This window comes from Frieseomelitta varia, unplaced genomic scaffold (genome assembly GCF_011392965.1).
Source record: "Frieseomelitta varia isolate USP_RPSP 00005682 unplaced genomic scaffold, Fvar_1.2 scaffold_281, whole genome shotgun sequence".
In the NCBI taxonomy this organism is placed as follows: domain Eukaryota; kingdom Metazoa; phylum Arthropoda; class Insecta; order Hymenoptera; family Apidae; genus Frieseomelitta; species Frieseomelitta varia.
In genome coordinates, this window is record NW_025110014.1 from 1,118,128 (window position 1) to 1,135,103 (window position 16,976).

Here is a 16,976-nt window from a genome sequence, read left to right on the forward strand (position 1 = left end):
ACTTGGAAATCACAGATACTTATACATGCGATTTTTCAATATTTAAGTCGCGCTCAAAACACGTGACACTATCGTTCATACGCGTGTATCACTCTTTTTTTTTTTGTTTTTTCTTTTTTAATATTTCTCAAAAAAAAAAATTACTTTGAAACACTGCACTTCTAACCAGTAGTAGTAGATCGATCAGTCGTTATCTCACTTACTCGACGAAATCACAGACGAAATACAATATCTTTCCTTTCTTTCTTTCTTTTTTTCCTCCCCTTTTTCTCGTTAAATCACTGTTTCGTTATATTTTTCGTATTTTTACCGGAAACGGAGATATCCTTCGTTTTATGCAGAACGAATTCGAATGCACGATCGACGCGAAAGAATCGAAGTTACCTCGGACCAATTCGATCGAGGTATTCCCGGGAACGAGCGACGCGTCTACCTTCGATCGACATCGTGTTAGTAGATTTTTTCGTTTCATTTTTTTTTTCCTTTCCTTTTTGTTTCTCTCAAATTATACCGGGTCGCGGTGACTTCGAGCACACAGAAAAAAGACAGAGAGTTACGGGGTTAGGCACTATTATCTCGGCTATCAACTAGGAACCATCATCATCATCATTATCATCGTTATTTTTATCATGATCATTGTCACTGCAGCCATCACGCTTGTCAGCCGTGGGCTCGCGAACCTCATCGTATTTCTTGTCAGCCTCTTCAGCGAGGAACCTGGCCTCCTTCAGCTGATTCTCGAGGGCGTCCATACGCTCTTCGTCGGCCAAGCTGCGATTCTCGAGAATCTTGCGGGCTCTTTAATAATTGTCACAGAAGAAGAAATCCGGATTAACATACATTGCGAAAGGGAATGTCGCTGGAAGGGAAAGTTTTTCTTTTTTTTTTTTTTTTTTTAAATTATCGATCGCTGCGTTCTCCCTTCGTCGCAAGCGAGGGCCCCAACGGTGATACAGCACTGCTCTCCAGCTACCTGCTAAAATTCCTGGAAAGATACCTGCGAGAGCCAATTGCCGCTCCCTCTTGACGAACCTGAATCTTCCCCCAGCAATTTTATACCACTCGTCCAGAGGATTTATTTTCACATTTTCATAGCACAATTTAACGTAATATTACGCAATACAAGTATAAATGAAACAGAAGTGTATAGTTAGCTGACTAACAAGTGTAGAAACTTGAAAGAAACATTTCCAGCCAACTATTTCGATAAAATACTACGAATTCGAGTTGCAACAACGCAGCTAACGCAAACGGAGACAGTAAACGCGACGTTTCAATTGATGTTGCAAAATGACTAAACACGTTATTCAAGTTATCCATGGAATGTGTTGATCAGAGTATGTGTAATTGATTGTTGGTTCGTCAAGGTGAGTACCAAAATGGCCACCGCAGGTTCGACGCGAAAAGATTGATATTTTTTTTCTTTTTTTCGTTCGCTGGTTCGTGACCCACCTCCTCGTATTTTTTATCCGCCTCCTCGGCAATCAGTTTAGCCTGCGCTAGCTGTTGCTCCAACAGGGACACCCGGTCGTCTTCCATATTGGTACGGTTTTCAAGCGCCTTGCGTATCCTAGTGATCGATTATCATTCGACTTTTTAGCATCGGTTCGATCGCCGTTGAAAGAAAGATCATCGACACAGGCGGAAACAGGTTTCTCTCGCGGTTGTGAGTAAAATATCCTTGGATATTTTTCATTGACCGTTTAGAATATCGCGCGCGACATTAGCATTCATTGGCATTCGTCATTAACATTTCTAATCCCCGGTGGATTTGAATTGATACTCCAAGTGAGATATTCAAATGAAAAAGCTTGTCCCTGTTTCCTGCTCTTTCGTTTCTTTGATAATTTTAGCATTAATCTTTTGGATATCATTGATACATCTTTTAGATCTCTTAGATATAATACTAACATCAAAAAAAAAAAAAAAAACTTACTCCAAAACTAGTTAGCTATCAATTTCTTTTTCTTTAACCTCGAACACGTCATCCGCCGCGTTATCAGTCGCGAATGATATCAATTTATCCGCCATTTTCGTATCATTTTTTCAAGTTCTGATACTAATCCACACACGCACGAAACAGATATTGCTCGTGAAATTTTTATCGACGCGGGCAACAATCGGTCGATCTGAATCGAGTGCGGAAAATCCTGAGTGAGTAATTATCTCGAAGTTCTTTCAACGTCGAAAAGAGTTAGTCCTAGCGAAATAATAAGTAATACCGTGACGGTCGAAATTCGAGAGAAAGAGCGAGTGACAACGATTAGATTTAATCATTAAATTTTTATGTTCAAGTAGAAAAAAAAAAAAAAAAATAGAATCATTCCACTTTTTCGTCATTAGCTGATGAAACGATAATCGAGTTTAAATGCTCGTGTAATAATTGCATCACTATCTGAAATCTATCGATAATTAAGCAGCCATTTTACGCAGACTGTAATAACGAAAATGCACGGTTGGTAAAATCGCCGTAATTACTGGCTCACCGGCCTTCGATTTGCACTGTCACTTGCAATTACGTCCGTGCTTGGGTTTGATCGTCACGTGAATATAACTGGTTTCAGATCTATATTCAGCATTTCACCGCGAAACATTACAATGCAACATTGTGCGATTATTTATAAATAGATCTGGACGCGAGGAAATATTTAAGTTAAGTTCGTCCGAGGATACTCGCTCTTTCGATTCGGTTTCTTCCAATGTACGGCAGTTAGTTTCGCGGGATTTTTCTTTTTTTTTTTGGGGATCAGACGACCGTCTTCGTGTTTACAAAAGTTAACCCCTTGACAGCCAACTTGGATGCTTACTTGAATAAATTAATGTAAAGTATTGAAGAAGAAGTATCATTTGTTCTGTACACTGATTTACTCGATTTTAGAAGACTAGCAGTCAAAGAGTTAATAATGATTTCTGAAGTTATTGTAAAAAGTCAAATCGATTAACATTCAACGAATTTTGCAAGAACACTAAAATCGTAGTATACTTCTGTAGCTACATTTATCAGGAATACAAGCTTCTGATTATTCTGAACGGCCAACAAGAGCTGTTCCATTGATTTTCATTATTTCTAATCAAGACTTTCTCGTAACGCGATTCGATGAAATTCATCTTCTTTACAATAAGTTCGTTGAGTTTCAATAGAAGTTTAAGTCGCTCCGAATGATCTCGTCCGCGACTTAAGCTACCATCATCTCGCAGGGTAGGCAACAGGCAACGTTGAAAATGTCATCTCGGTCATCTCGTCATCAATGCGCAAGTTATCTAACCTAATAAAAATGAGCAATCTCCGACAACTTAATCGACTTCGCGAGTAGGCGGCGAAAGAGTATGAATCGAACTTTCGCTGAATCGATCAATCAAACGGGGAGGGGTTTGTTATCTACCCATTGAGAAAAGGGCCGCTGCGCTCAAGCGGCTTCATTATAAATATCCGTTGGCCGACGTATTTTCCTCGCATACGTTCGTCGACGGATATTTATAAGATTTACGTGGTCGTCCAATGCTCGATCCGTGGTCGTCACGGGGAAAACGACGCGAGATAGAAACGTGCAATTCGTTTACCGTTCGCTCTCATCCGCAGCCTGCGACGCCTCTGCCAATTTAGCAGTGGCCGTTGCGAGACGTTCCTCCGATCTCTCGAGGTCCTCCTCCAGCAATTGGATACGACGATTCAGGGCGGCTACTTCGGACTCAGCCTGCAACACGCGAGAAAGAGAACATTTTCATAAATTTGCAATTAACGTCCACCATACAAATATCTCAACGAAGTCATTTGTCATCTTAACAAAAAAAAAAAAAAAAAAAAAAAAAAAAAAAGAACGATAAAATTACGGGACAATTTGCAGTGATAAATGTGATCCTTGCAGGATACAAGGCTCTGATTCAACGAATGGTCAACCATTTTGCAACGTCGTAAGAATAACAGTTATCGTTGCGACAAGTTTCAAGGCTGCAATAAATTCATTATCACGAGCGAAAGAAGTTGAGATCAAACAGCAGATAAGCTATCGTCGTTGACGAGTGACGATTGCGCCGTTTATTTTTACACTTGATACAGATTTTTTCTTACTTCCTTGTCCTTGCACATATTCCAGGGGGAAAGACGAAAAAATAAAAATATATACAGAAGGAGAAAAGGTGAATTAAAGAGTCCTACTGTCTACGATCGTACGATCGCGTGATTAGGATTCGCAGGAAGATTCGCCGCCAAGGTCTTCGCTCCATTCGCATATCAATGACCCTAACTTCCTTCCCGAGCTCTCGTGTTCCTCGTAACAACCGATTTAATTGAACAGACAGACCGATTCTTACAGCCTCCATTTACGTTTTCGCGCCAAGTTCCTTGGAAATCGAATCGCTCGTATCGCCCGAGGAAAACAGACTATTCTCGAGATAAGGGAAGCAATGTACAATTAAACGCGCGACTTAACGCTTCGCGGATTAAATATCTACACGGTATGAAACTCGACTCCGACTAATCTCGGTTAATTAAATTCAAATAAATAGAACGTTTCTTATTCTACTCTGGGCTTCTTTCCACTTTCCGCAAAATTGTTGAAACATTTTTATTCGACATGTGTCTCGACGTATTATTTTCAACCCGGGACTTTTATTCAATTATCATCATCAAAGAACAAATGGAAATTTATTTTATTTCATTTCCATCAAAATCAAATGGAAATTATTGCTTAAATTCAATAATTAAGAACTCTGTACTTCTTCGCGGATATTGTCCGTTTACAACGTGTCGATTTATTGCAAAAACTGACCAATACCTTCCTTATCGGGTTCTCGTATCTCTCTCTTATCGAGCAAACCATTCGTTTTCATCATTTTTATCGAAATGAAACGCGTCTACCTAGAATTGAATTTCCTGCCGGCGTTAAAAGGGGGTAAATTAGCGTCGTCTCGTTCCAAGACGCGAGCAAAACGAACGAAACGAGGTCACAAAAGACCCTCCCCGCCACAATGCAGAATTAATTAAAAGCGTTCTTCAATTAAGACACGGAATTGTAACGTATTCAAAAGAACGCGTTTTGTCCACGCATTACGTGAAACGAAACGAGAGCGGCGTTCCGCGCGCACGCCCTTACGAATGTAAATTGCTCGACGCTCGATTACGCGTGTATTCGTCTACGCAACTCCAGGCCCTTGTCCCCGTTTGTTGGCTGCACCTGCGACGATTGTGCGCCGAGCGGATAAATCCCAATTCATCGTGCGTGAACCGGGCATTACGCGTGCTTTCATGCACGTGCCGCCGCTCTTCCATCGTCATTTCGCCCAACACTTTGCATCCGGACCGATTCGATGCGCCTCCGATCTTCGAGCATTTGTTTCACCGCGATCTTTCGCTCCAGAAATCCGACCGAAAATGTCGATATCGACGAACGTACAGTTCTACGAAATTCTCATTATCTTATCTTATTTGCACTCTCGACTCGTGCAATGTACGAAAAAAGACAGACTTGTTTCGTTGATATCTCTCTTCGGTTCTTCACAATTTCAGATATTTCATCTGAAAAATGTTTACCCTTTCGTTCCAACAGAGAGAATCCTGTTCTAATGTTAATTCATGTTCAATCGGTTTTACAACGCTTCGATCCCCACGGGATGTGTCTAATAATGTGCTCCGAAAGGTGCGAGAGACTACGGTTGCCAAGAATTTCATTGGTCCTCCCACTTGAAATGATTCACGAAAAAAAAAAAAAAAAAGACGAGGAACTACGCCTATGTGTACGTCGTAACGCGTACATGTGTAACGATGTAACATACGGATTAAATTGCCGGCCGGATAATTCGTCACAGAGTGTCCGATATTGAAAGTTTAAAAAGCCCTGCGACGCGAGCGCCACTTCCGGTCCCGCGTGTTCCCGGCATCGACAATCGATCAGGTCTATCAGCAGGTCGTGGCACCGGACGATTCTGCGTTCGGAGGAAACTGACACGCCCACGCACACTGCCGCAGCGAGAACAGGTCTCGTCGATCATATCCGCGGCAATGTTGGTAAGTGTGCCAAACTTCCGGCAACCATCACCCTCCAGTTGCCTCCCATTACGTTCTGTTAATTCGACGCGATTGTACCACTGTGTTTATACGTTGCTCGCGTAAATCTTGCAAATTAACTGTGTTAACGATATCTCGCGTAATTAAAGACCAATAGAATGATAGTTAGATCAGAGAATAGGGAGAGCAGGAAAGTGTATTTGAAGTGAAAACATAATTTCCATCACTGTGTACTATTTCAACTATAATATAAATACACGGTTAAAAACTTGATATGAAGCGTGGAATGATATTGGCCCGTCCTATACGCGACGAAAACGCTTCGAGAGAAATTCATTCGAGGCAACGGTACTCGATTACACCGCAAGGTCGTTTTCTCTCTCTCGAAAACTGAGCTAGCAGCGCGTTTTCTAACGAGCCATTTCAGAAATCGCTGCTGCTATCTGTCCGTACGAGAAACGTCGCGCGGCGCGCCAAGCGAATTAAAATGTATCGATCGATCAATTACCAACACGCTAAACCAATAAAACTCGAACGTAAAGCGAAACAGTACAACGATGGGTATTTGTTTATTAATAAATCTGCCCCCAGGATGAGGACAATCGAGGCACGATTATGTAAACTCCTTAATAGATAGCCACGTGCTGCCGTACGGCTCGTACGCGTAATATCACTTTCACGGTACAAGCTAAATCCGTTCATGTCGAGTAAAATCAATGAACCGAACCCACCGGTATATATTCTTGGAATAGATACGTTAGGGACGTACGTGTGGGACGTACGTTGTTAGTTATCTAGTAGACTCTATTAGACGAGAGAGAAGAAAAGAAACAAAAGGACGAGAGAGAGAGAGAGAGAGAGGCGAACAGCAGGAGAGGCCGCATCCACGGCAGTGCACTTCATTGCTCAATGACAAAAGCTCGTTAGTAAAGCTTCGCTGAGCTTCTATCCATTGGCCTTTTAGGACGACCACACGTCGGCGGCAGAAGGCGAGCAACGTCAGGAGATACGTTGACATTTTTCGGAGGCTATCCAAGGTTAATCTCTGCGGTGTAATCGACAAGAAAACAGTCTTTGTTAACCATAACGGATCCTTATAACTGGACTGCGAATAATAATATATGTATGAGAAGTTTAAGGATATTAAAATGTACAGAATGCGTGTAACACGTAAGAGAGGTACGGAATATCCAAGGTATAGTACTACTCTCCTCTCTAGTCAAAGCTAAAGTTCCTACTCTACTATTATCACTCAAAAATGTTTAATTGTTACTAATTATTTCTTTGCTAAAATTTAGAAAACTTCCTAATCAAAAATTCCTTTCTAAACTTCTTCTCTTACTACTCTTGTTTCAAAATTTGAGCCAAGTATGTTAATGTCTTGAGACATGTATCGTATGTTCTACAAGGAAAGACAGTTCTACGAAACGATAGATAATACTGTGACTTAGTTACTTCTTTAATCGATAATTTTGCAGAGGTTAGTCATGGTGGAACTACAGGATGTTACGTCTGCGACAGGCTTCCTCGACAGGGAGTTGAAATATCACCATGGAAAAATAAAATTTTCAAATTTTAACGCCGGTAATTGTAAATATCGCTAATGTAAATAACACGTAACGCATAGAAATAGTTAGCAATATTTTCTTTCCTCGTGCTTAACTTCAAAACAAAGTCGGTTGTATTCAAGAAAATCGTATTCTTGCGTTTAACTAAGTTGATCATCGAATTGAAGTGTTATGATAATGGAAAATATGAGAAAAACCTAAAAGTCTAAACGAATGACCTAGCAAATGACGTATCTAACTAGATCCTCAAAAAAAAAAAAAAAAAGTGAAAACAAGAAGCTTACCGTGTAAAGCTGTCAAATCGTGGCTGACGAATTAGAGCTTACACTCTCTTGTCCCTCTTTAATCCTCTTACAATTGTATGCAATATGTATACTTAAATTTTGAACAACAGATATACATTCTTATATCTTCGATATATAAAATTTTTAATCCACGATAAGCATGCCCAAAAATTGCTACTTTCTAAATATCCTATCTCATACATACTTGTTACACGTGACATAAAATAAAACGAAAAAATGTACCAGAAATATGCACTACGAAGTTTCGCGTGCACAAGTCATAAAATTCTGCAGCTACGAAGCGCATTGCGCACGGTTATTAATTGTGGGCCAGGTACTGTACTAATATTTCCAAAATTACAAAGGATCGTTTGATAAAGGCTGAAGAGTAGCGAAAGAGGTAAGTTTTCAAGCCGGTCCTCGTTGTATTAAGAATGTCTCGAGTGCGAGTCGAGTCGGTGTCCCTTCTATACCCCCCTGGCTGCCCTCTCCAGAGGCACAACCCAGCCTGACGACGTGCCTGACACTCACGATCGATCCTATAGCTGTGTGGACGCCGGCTCCGGCGTTTCGTGTACAAAGGTGAAAATGATTTTCATCGAAGGTTCATCGACTTGGAGAACGATCAACTAATTTATCTTTTCAAGTTAACTTTTTGAAGCGTGATGTCGCTGGACAAAATTTGCTCATTTTTCTTCGATACAGACAGATATCTCTCTCGCAACCCGATCGATACTTTTTCAAACGAATATACCGAGTGAAGTTGAGCACCATATTTCCGGTAAAGACACGCCGCGAACCGTATACGTTCGTTACGTACAGTTCTCGATGAGAAATTAACCGCACAACGAGCCGATCGTGAGATCGCCTTCAAAATCGGTGCATTTCGCATGAATGGTGACTGGACTGGTCGAAATTGACCAACCTCGCTGATTTCTTCCCTTTTGTGCGCACCACGTCTCTGTTCGGGCGTCGTGAAACTTATGAGAAACCAGATTTACGAGATACGTACTTCGTCCGATAGATCAGGTTATGTCAGAAAGTGGGAAAAGTCGAAATAGATAGAAGATAAAGAAGATTGGAAGAATATCTCCGACACAGAGCATCCTACATTGTACGTTCGAGCCGATTCATTAACGGAGAAAACGAACAAGATACGGGTGACGAGGTGATTTTCTCACTCACTTCCTCGCGGCGTATCACTTCCACCTGCAGCCGCTTCTGATACTCCTCGCACTCATCCTTGTACTTCTCCATTTCTTCCTTGGTTTGCCTCATCTTCTTCTTGAGCACGTCAAGAAGGGTGCCTTGCACTTGCCCCGACATGCTGAATATTCGCGCGTGTTACCGTTTTCTCACTTGTGAATAGTCGCGATTACGAGTCTAACGTGCGGGTCGAGGTGACGCTTGAACGACGAACGAGAAAATGGAGAATCTAAGATAGCCGGTAAACACGACGTACGAAGATAAAATATATCGGGGCACAATAGATAACCGGTACCCGTGCGAGAGAGAGAGTTTCGTAGCCTCCGAGCTGTCGTACACTGACGACCACTGGCTGCTGTTGACTGGAAAGCAAGATGGCCGCCCCCGGTCAGGACGCGCATGCGCACTACCGTTTTGCGGACGTTAAATAGTCCCTTGCCCTTAGCGACGCTTCTTCGACGAGGATATTTCGCAAAAAATTTCTATTTTATCAAAAATTGCAATCGATATCATTGTTGTGACGCTTCCTACCATAACCACGCCTGTGGTTACGAGGAATCGGTTCATCGGTTTAATTGTTAATTTTTCCATTTCGTGGCCGTATCGCAAAGCGTGATGCGCACGCCGAGTATCGCTCCGCCGATCGACGTGTCGTCGCGCGCAAAGCCCCGGAAATACCGCGCCCGTCCCGAGCGCGCCCAACCGTTCGAATGGACGGCCGACAACAATTCCTGCGTTGTTTCGCTTCTTCTGCTTTTTCATCCGCATCGAGGGGCAACTCGCGTTTATTCTACGCATCGATGATAATTCCAGCACCAACGTGATCTTCCTTCGACAAACTGGCGATTTCGGATTTTACGACGAGAAGTAGTAGATGGTACGAAATGGACGAGTAACGCGCAAATTTAAATAATAATGAAGATCAATAGTGTAACAGTTAGGTGACCCATGCTAATAAATTATTATTCACTTTGTATGCATTGAAGAGATTTAATAAAGACATGATTAGGAAGAAATTGAAGAGTGAATTGTACCATAATGAACTAACTTAATCATAAGGAACTGACTTATGCATTACCGGAAATAGTGTTTTATTATGTTTAAGAGCAATGTAATTATTATAATATTATTATACGAGTTATTATATCCGTTAATTGAACGTTTTTAATAAATTATGGCCTAATTATTTTATTGGAAAATTTAATTTCGAAAAAATCCGAACTATTTTACGAATAGTTTCATTTGTATTATATATGTATTTCGCAATATAAATTCACAGTATTCATAGTATGCTCTCAATTCAATTTGCAATGCATTTTATCGAGTTTTACTGGCTGTGCTTATTAATTTTAATTGATAGCTTACGTAGCGAACAATTAATTATATAATCTAATCAAAAACTCCGAACGTACTCCGAACTCGTATTATCCGAGATACTCTGTCTTTATATGTCAATAATATTTTATATGGAGAAACTAAACGAGATAAGTCGAAAAATGATTGTACGATATCGTATTTACGAAGAACTACCCAACTCCATCTGTAATATTCAGTCATTCTATCGTAAATTCAAAGAGTATGCAAATCTCGGGTTAGCATCGAATTAAGAACAATCAACTGAATTTGAATGTAGGTCCGAGAATCCAGAGATACATCCGTCAGAATATGCGAAGAATGCAAATACAGATGGCAGCACATGATGCGCGAAATTGTAGAGAACGTGATGTATAAACATTGACTAAGATAAGCGGGCATAAAGAAACAAATCTTGTTTCAAAGGTCGACAATGGCGTTCCAAATTCCGGTGCAATATGTCACGAATATTTTGCAATACTGTTACACATATATCGTGTATCGTCACCGGCTTATAAACGCTTATAACGAAGCGGATTTGTGGGAGCGCGTTCCCGGAGCGATGCTTACGCAATGCTCTCTCGGAGTGCCGAATAAAAGAGCCGCTGGATCTGTGTACCAACTGCCACGTATTTTTAGACTGTTATTCATGTTTAACGCGTATTACCGGCGTAGAGTGGGGTTAGTTTTTGAAAATGAGTTCCAAAAACATATTATACATATATACGATATGATATTTCTTTTATTTGTGAAGTTATTTTTACCTATTTTGTAAAAATATGAAAATTATCAAGATTTTTAAAAAATTATTAAACTCCAATTATAAACATATTTTGACGACGGATTGTTGCACTTTTAAGAATAGGTTAGGTTCCTCATGAAACACAATGTATTATATAATTTGTAAAAACTTTCAAGTTTGGCAATGTAGCACTCACTTAACAGACGCGTCATACTTGAACGAAATTAAACCGAAACGAATTACGAATGTGGTAAGAATGTCGATGGACGTGATCGTACATAAATAATGAGAGAATTCGAGCTACCTGGCCGTACAGTTGCCTGCAGCTGACGAAATAAGAATGCCATTTATCGTGTTGGATGAAAGAAAGAAAGGTTCAACCCATTGTCCCCGTTCAGTAACCTCAACAATAAGTGTCCTTTGTCGGGCGATCGTGCATCATTGAGCCTCGTAAAAAGTCCCTTGCTGCTAAAACTACTAATGGTTCTCTTGAGTATTATTACACGATCGCGACAAGTAATGCATTATTTATTTAGCGCGCGATAATGTGAACTGATTTCGACTTCCAGTTGGCAACGGCTGAAATTCCGACGTATTAATCGGCCTTTCTCTAATCAACATTCGCGGCGGTTCGGTAATTTTCCAGAATGAACGGTAGAAAAGAGCGTGTAATTGAAACGTAACAAGAAATGGTAACAAGAGCTGTCTGCTTTGCAAACCTTCTCGAGCAACGTACAATTTAATGGTCCGCAACGTCACCGTAGATAACCACTAGATCACCTAACCTAACAGCGTGCGTATTTTTAACCCGTTCTTAACCATATAAGGTATCGAGTTCACGAAGATTGCCTCGTTCAAGGAAACTACAAGTTGAGAAAACGAAACATGAAAGAGACGAAAAATTATATTATACACGTATGTGGCGCAATATGATTCAAGAGAGAAAGCGAGATTTTGATTGGTCAGAATCTCTTTCCATTATCAAGGGCTGAACGACCCTCGAGGATCCATTGGCTGATGTTAAACTGCGTCAAGGTCACGTCATGCGGTGACCTTGTATCACGCAATACGCACGTCTATGTGCCGGGCGCATCAGCGACATATCATGTGATACTGACCCGTTTCAGCTGGTTCCCCATAATATTCTGCAATTCGTTCCTTATGAGACCGAATTTCATCATTGTGTCGCTGGAGAATATGGACCATCCGAAGGCTAATCCTGGATAATCGGCGCATCTCTTTCTTCTCCTTGCCTCTCTTTCAGCTTGCACCTCGGTTCTTTCGCTGGGACATCTGAGCTTAGCAAGTTCAGCGAGTTCTGGATCCTCCTCGACGTTCGTCGACTCGTCGTCGGAGTTTCCGTCACCGCGAGCCCTCGCGACCGCGTGCTCGGGCTCCGGCGAGTTCTCGTTGTTTTTTGTCTCGTCGTCGGATTTGTTCTCGCCTGTCGTTTCGTTCCCACGTGGTTTCGTTCGAGACCTGTCGGTTGATGCATGCTCCGTCTCATAGCTGTCGTTCTCGTGTTTGTTGTCGCGAACGAATTGCTCGCGTTGTTCACTGAGAACGTCCAGGCTACACTGCGCGAGCCTGTGTCGGACGTTCTCCTGTCTCTCATCGTCTTCGAGCTTCGTCTTCTTTGTCTTCTCGCTGTTTTCGTTGGACGATGCGTCTTTCGCGTTGGCGGTGACCGTCGGATCTCTGAGCCACCTCGCGCCAACGATCGTGGGCACTGTCACCGCGGTCGAGCAAACGGTACCGATGACATTCCTCTTTTCGTCGAGCCTCGATGACGTTGTAGTTGCTGCTGGCGTTTCGTTGTTTCCAATCGGTGTGTCTTTAATGATATCAGCAGGGCCACACTGCGCGGGTCCTCTGCTGGAAGTATCGAGACGTCGGCGCGTAGCGTGTCGCGGATGATGTTGATGACCGCGACGTCTCGTGGTCGATGTAAGAGCTGGTTCCATACTATCCAGCTGCCAACCTTTTTACCTAACCTCTTTCGCTCCACTATTTAATCTTTTTTTTTTTTTATTGTGCTATTGTGTATCACTGTTGCTATCACCGCACAAGGCACACCGCCATCTTGTCTGTCACTGTTCGTAACACGTTTCTCACCGCGCCATGCATACGTACGTGCTTCTGTCTGTCTCTCTGTGTTGCACGCACACACCGTCCCGTCCTGTTCGCGGGCGAACGCATGCACGAGAGGAGACACGTTGGTCTTCGCTCTCTGCACCGTCCTGGTCTGATTTCTATCTTGCTTTCTCTCTCTCTTTCTTCGTCTATCGTTCTATGTTCAATCCGGGTTACCCCTACCACAGGCAAACTACGAAACCGAAGTTTGCCGAGCACAGCCGAACAAACGAAACGACAGCTTCGCGTACTAACGCTCGACTGTGCGCTCACTTCGCGAGGAACCTGCTCTTTCTTCGTGGGGCGCTTGCGCACGATCGCCGCGACATCTCGTGACGCTTGAACGTCACTACTCTGTCGGTAACAACGCGAAGCGAATGATAAAACTCGCGGGTTTTCACCGGTTCGAAAACCGGTTGGGTTGACTTTTTAAGTGTTTTTTAAAAAAAACATTCTATCGTTGATTTTTCTTCGACTGAACTCTGAATGATTACGCTCAATTGTCTTGTTCCTTTTCTCTAAAGTAATTCAAGTATACTGCAAATTATCCGATAGAGATTGAAAATTTAAGATTCGTGATTGTAATAAGAAGCATAGCGATTAACTTACGTTCTGCAACGCCTTGTCCTTCTCCTCGAGTTTAGCATTGACCTGCATAAGAGCCTCTTGAGTTTGATCGAGTTCATTTTCAATAGTCTGGATCTTTTTCTGCAGGGCGCGCGCCTCTTCCTCAGCCTATATCAAACGAAAGAGAGAATGTTGTAAATCAAGCCAACATTAATTTAATAAAGATAATTATGCATCGTCCTATATATTATTTGCTCGACCAAACAAATATAAAAACTCCAGATTTACAATTAAAATTCTTGAACAAATGCCAATCTCGCATATCATATTTTTTTTTTTTTTACGTTGCGATTGCTTCATCGCTATTTTTATACCCTGTTTTCGTAAAGTAAGGTAGACAGACGTTTTTGGTATTTTTTTATTCGTCAAGCTACTTCTCATTCTCAGTTTGTCAAGAGTTATTCCGTATCCCTCGACTGCATACGTTATAAGATCCTGAAAATATTAAACATTTACCTTCTCCGCTCGCGCGTTCGCGTCACGAGCTTGCTGTTCGCAGAGCAACGCGCGATCCATCGCGTTGTCCTTCTCCAGCTTCATTCCCTGCATCTTCTTCTTGATCGCGTCCATGGTGGCGGCTTGGTTTGTTCACTCGTTTACAAGGAAAAAAAGACAACGTATCTAGAACAGGAACCAGAGTCTTCATTATCATCGCGCGTTCTCTCGAGCGCGTGACGCGTGTTTTTTCTTCCACACGTTTCTTCTCCGATTATCGAATTGCACTTTTCTTATTTACTTTACCAGTTGGCGCCCGTACCGCGAAATTCGATCGAAATTCCCAAGGAGAACGGTCGAGTTCGCGTGCGTTCATCGTGCCGGAGATTTCAACGACCGTGAGACAAACCGCGAACGCAATTAAACGAGTCTTAATCATTCGATTATCATTCCTTTTTTACCGAACGTTTTCCTACATTTGTCTCTTTCTCTCTTTCCCTTTCGTTTCACACCAAAAAGTTTGACGCTCGTCCTCAAAAATTTGCAACGCGACGATAATTACCGTGGAAACGGCTGGATTGGCCGAGAATTCGTGCAAGTTCTCGCTATGCGGACAGCATGCATCGAAGTATAATTAGCGAACGACCGGATATCCTATTTATAGAGGCAGGTTCTTGCTCAAGAAGGCCCGGGCTCTGTACCGTGTCCGTATATATAAAATCAAACGTCTTCGCTGGCTCCCGCCGTCTTTCTTCCTCTCTCGTGACGTCAGACATTCAGGTATGCGATCCTCCAGGATGAACCGAGGCGAAACCTCGGGAGGATCCTTCGCGGGCTCGCTAGCTTTCGCATTTTATGCGCTTGTTTCGCTACACGAGCGAAAGCGATGCACCGCGAGAACCTGAGGGGATATAGACCGATACGACCGGCAGGACAGAGCCACCAACGGGTTAATTTTCTTCGTGGAAGCATTCCAGGCATTCCTCCAGAATCCTCCTACACCTTTTTTTTTTCTTTTTTTTTTTTTCGAGCCTGCCTCGCTTTTACACGCGAGTTTTTTTTCGGACGAGAGTGAAATTTTAATCAAGGACGTTGCCAGAGAATGGCCGTTCTTCAATTCCTCTTTTACCTCAAGGTGTCAAATTTCGTATTGAATTAAGAAGCGTGTTCTTTTTTTTTTTAACTCGAGGCTAACATCAAAGAACCCATCGTTGCGAAACGAAAGCGAAAGCAAGATTGGTGAAAAGTTCTCGAGAAGTTCTTGATATTGGTTGCCACTACTTGAACACATAGATCCTTGCATCCGTAACATTCGTAACACCTATACTAGCGAATGTACACGATTCCTGGCTGGCTGGTAATCAGAGATATACCGGCGAAGGGAGGAGGAAGAAAACGAAATTCCAACCAGTTCAAAGAAGCAGAAATTCTAGACACAATGCTCCGAAGAAAGGAACGTCTTCGCGTCATCACTTCTCTCTATGAAACTTAAATACCTTTGAAATTAAACCGATGGCATCGTCACATGCCGAAATTTGTCCTCAATAAACTCTCGGTAAAGGTGAAACGTAAAATTAAAAAAAAAAAAAAAAATACAAAAAATACAAAAAATATACCTGATCGAAACTGAGAATTTTCCTCTTCTTTTCTGTTTTTTTTTTTCTTTGACAAGTTAACAACGAGTTACGACGAAGAGAGAGCTGGAACAGGTCACAGTGGAAATAGCGATTGATAAAAAATAATCAGAGCTGTCGGATCGCTAAGGGGCCTATATCAAAGGAGAGGGTTATTTTTATACGCGAGAGGAGAGGGTGGAATCGTCACTAGCCGGCTGCCGTCGAACCTTTTCGGGTTACGCACAGCCGAGTTTCGTTACCCCATTCGGATCGGTGTCTTGTTACGCTGAAAAGAAAATTTCCCTCCCTACCACCAGGCTCCCTGTTTTTCTACGATTTCCGACACCTGATCTGGAAATTTTTGCACAATCCTACGTCTACAATGAAGATCGTTCTACATCTCTTTTGGAGCAAATAAGAAATTGATTTGCAAAGGAACGCGGCCTAGATTGTAACGCAGAGATTCACGATCTTTTATAATATAATTTTCTTGAATGAAAATTAGACACGAATCTGATGATAAACTGATAAATTATCAAGTTACTGCGAATACTACGAGTATCATGCGAATATCACGATATACGCGCTTTGTAAACGAATAGACAAGATCTATTTCTGGGATCGCTTCTAGGCTATTCGACCAACGTTTTCGATCGTTTGCATCGAAAAAGAAAGAGAGAGAGAGAGAGAGAGAGAGAGCATCAAAAAAAGATAGCGTGGCAACGTTTGCGCCGGTTCTTTCGAGAATTCGTTATCAGCGAGCGTCCGGAACAACATCGTGACCGCGATCTGCTATCTCGTGGCTAGAAATTCCTGTCTACCCTGGCGCAGCAAGGAGATCGGTAGCGTCTGGGACAATGTTGTTACAGCGGTTGCCGGCGAACGCCTGAAATTTTTTTTACGAGTCACTTTACTTCTTTTCTGGCGGATGCCAACGGGCAGTTTGCATCCGCGATTTCGAACGTTGCGAAACCACAATGGCGAAATTTGCACAAACAACCGATCGAT

General features: G+C 42.2%; 1 protein-coding gene across 24 annotated transcripts in view; it reads right to left on the reverse strand.

The window, feature by feature from the left end:
* The window catches only part of LOC122529252 (tropomyosin Per a 7.0102), a 35,794-nt gene that overhangs the window by 18,183 nt on the left and 635 nt on the right, over positions 1–16,976 (reverse strand). For 5 of the 24 annotated variants that reach the window (XM_043655185.1, XM_043655178.1, XM_043655184.1 and 2 more), the window contains exons 2-5: positions 14,374–14,538; positions 13,900–14,025; positions 3,562–3,695; positions 681–798 (exon numbers count right to left, since the gene is read on the reverse strand). In XM_043655185.1, coding sequence (XP_043511120.1) covers positions 681–798; positions 3,562–3,695; positions 13,900–14,025; positions 14,374–14,487 — 492 coding nt within the window. In that variant the 5' untranslated portion in view covers positions 14,488–14,538. Of the gene's footprint in view, positions 1–680; positions 799–1,452; positions 1,571–3,561; positions 3,696–9,041; positions 9,434–12,275; positions 13,577–13,899; positions 14,026–14,373; positions 14,539–14,914; positions 15,044–15,968; positions 16,084–16,976 lie in introns of those variants that run through there. The other 19 variants (XM_043655173.1, XM_043655169.1, XM_043655172.1 and 16 more) reach the window with 13 other exon arrangements.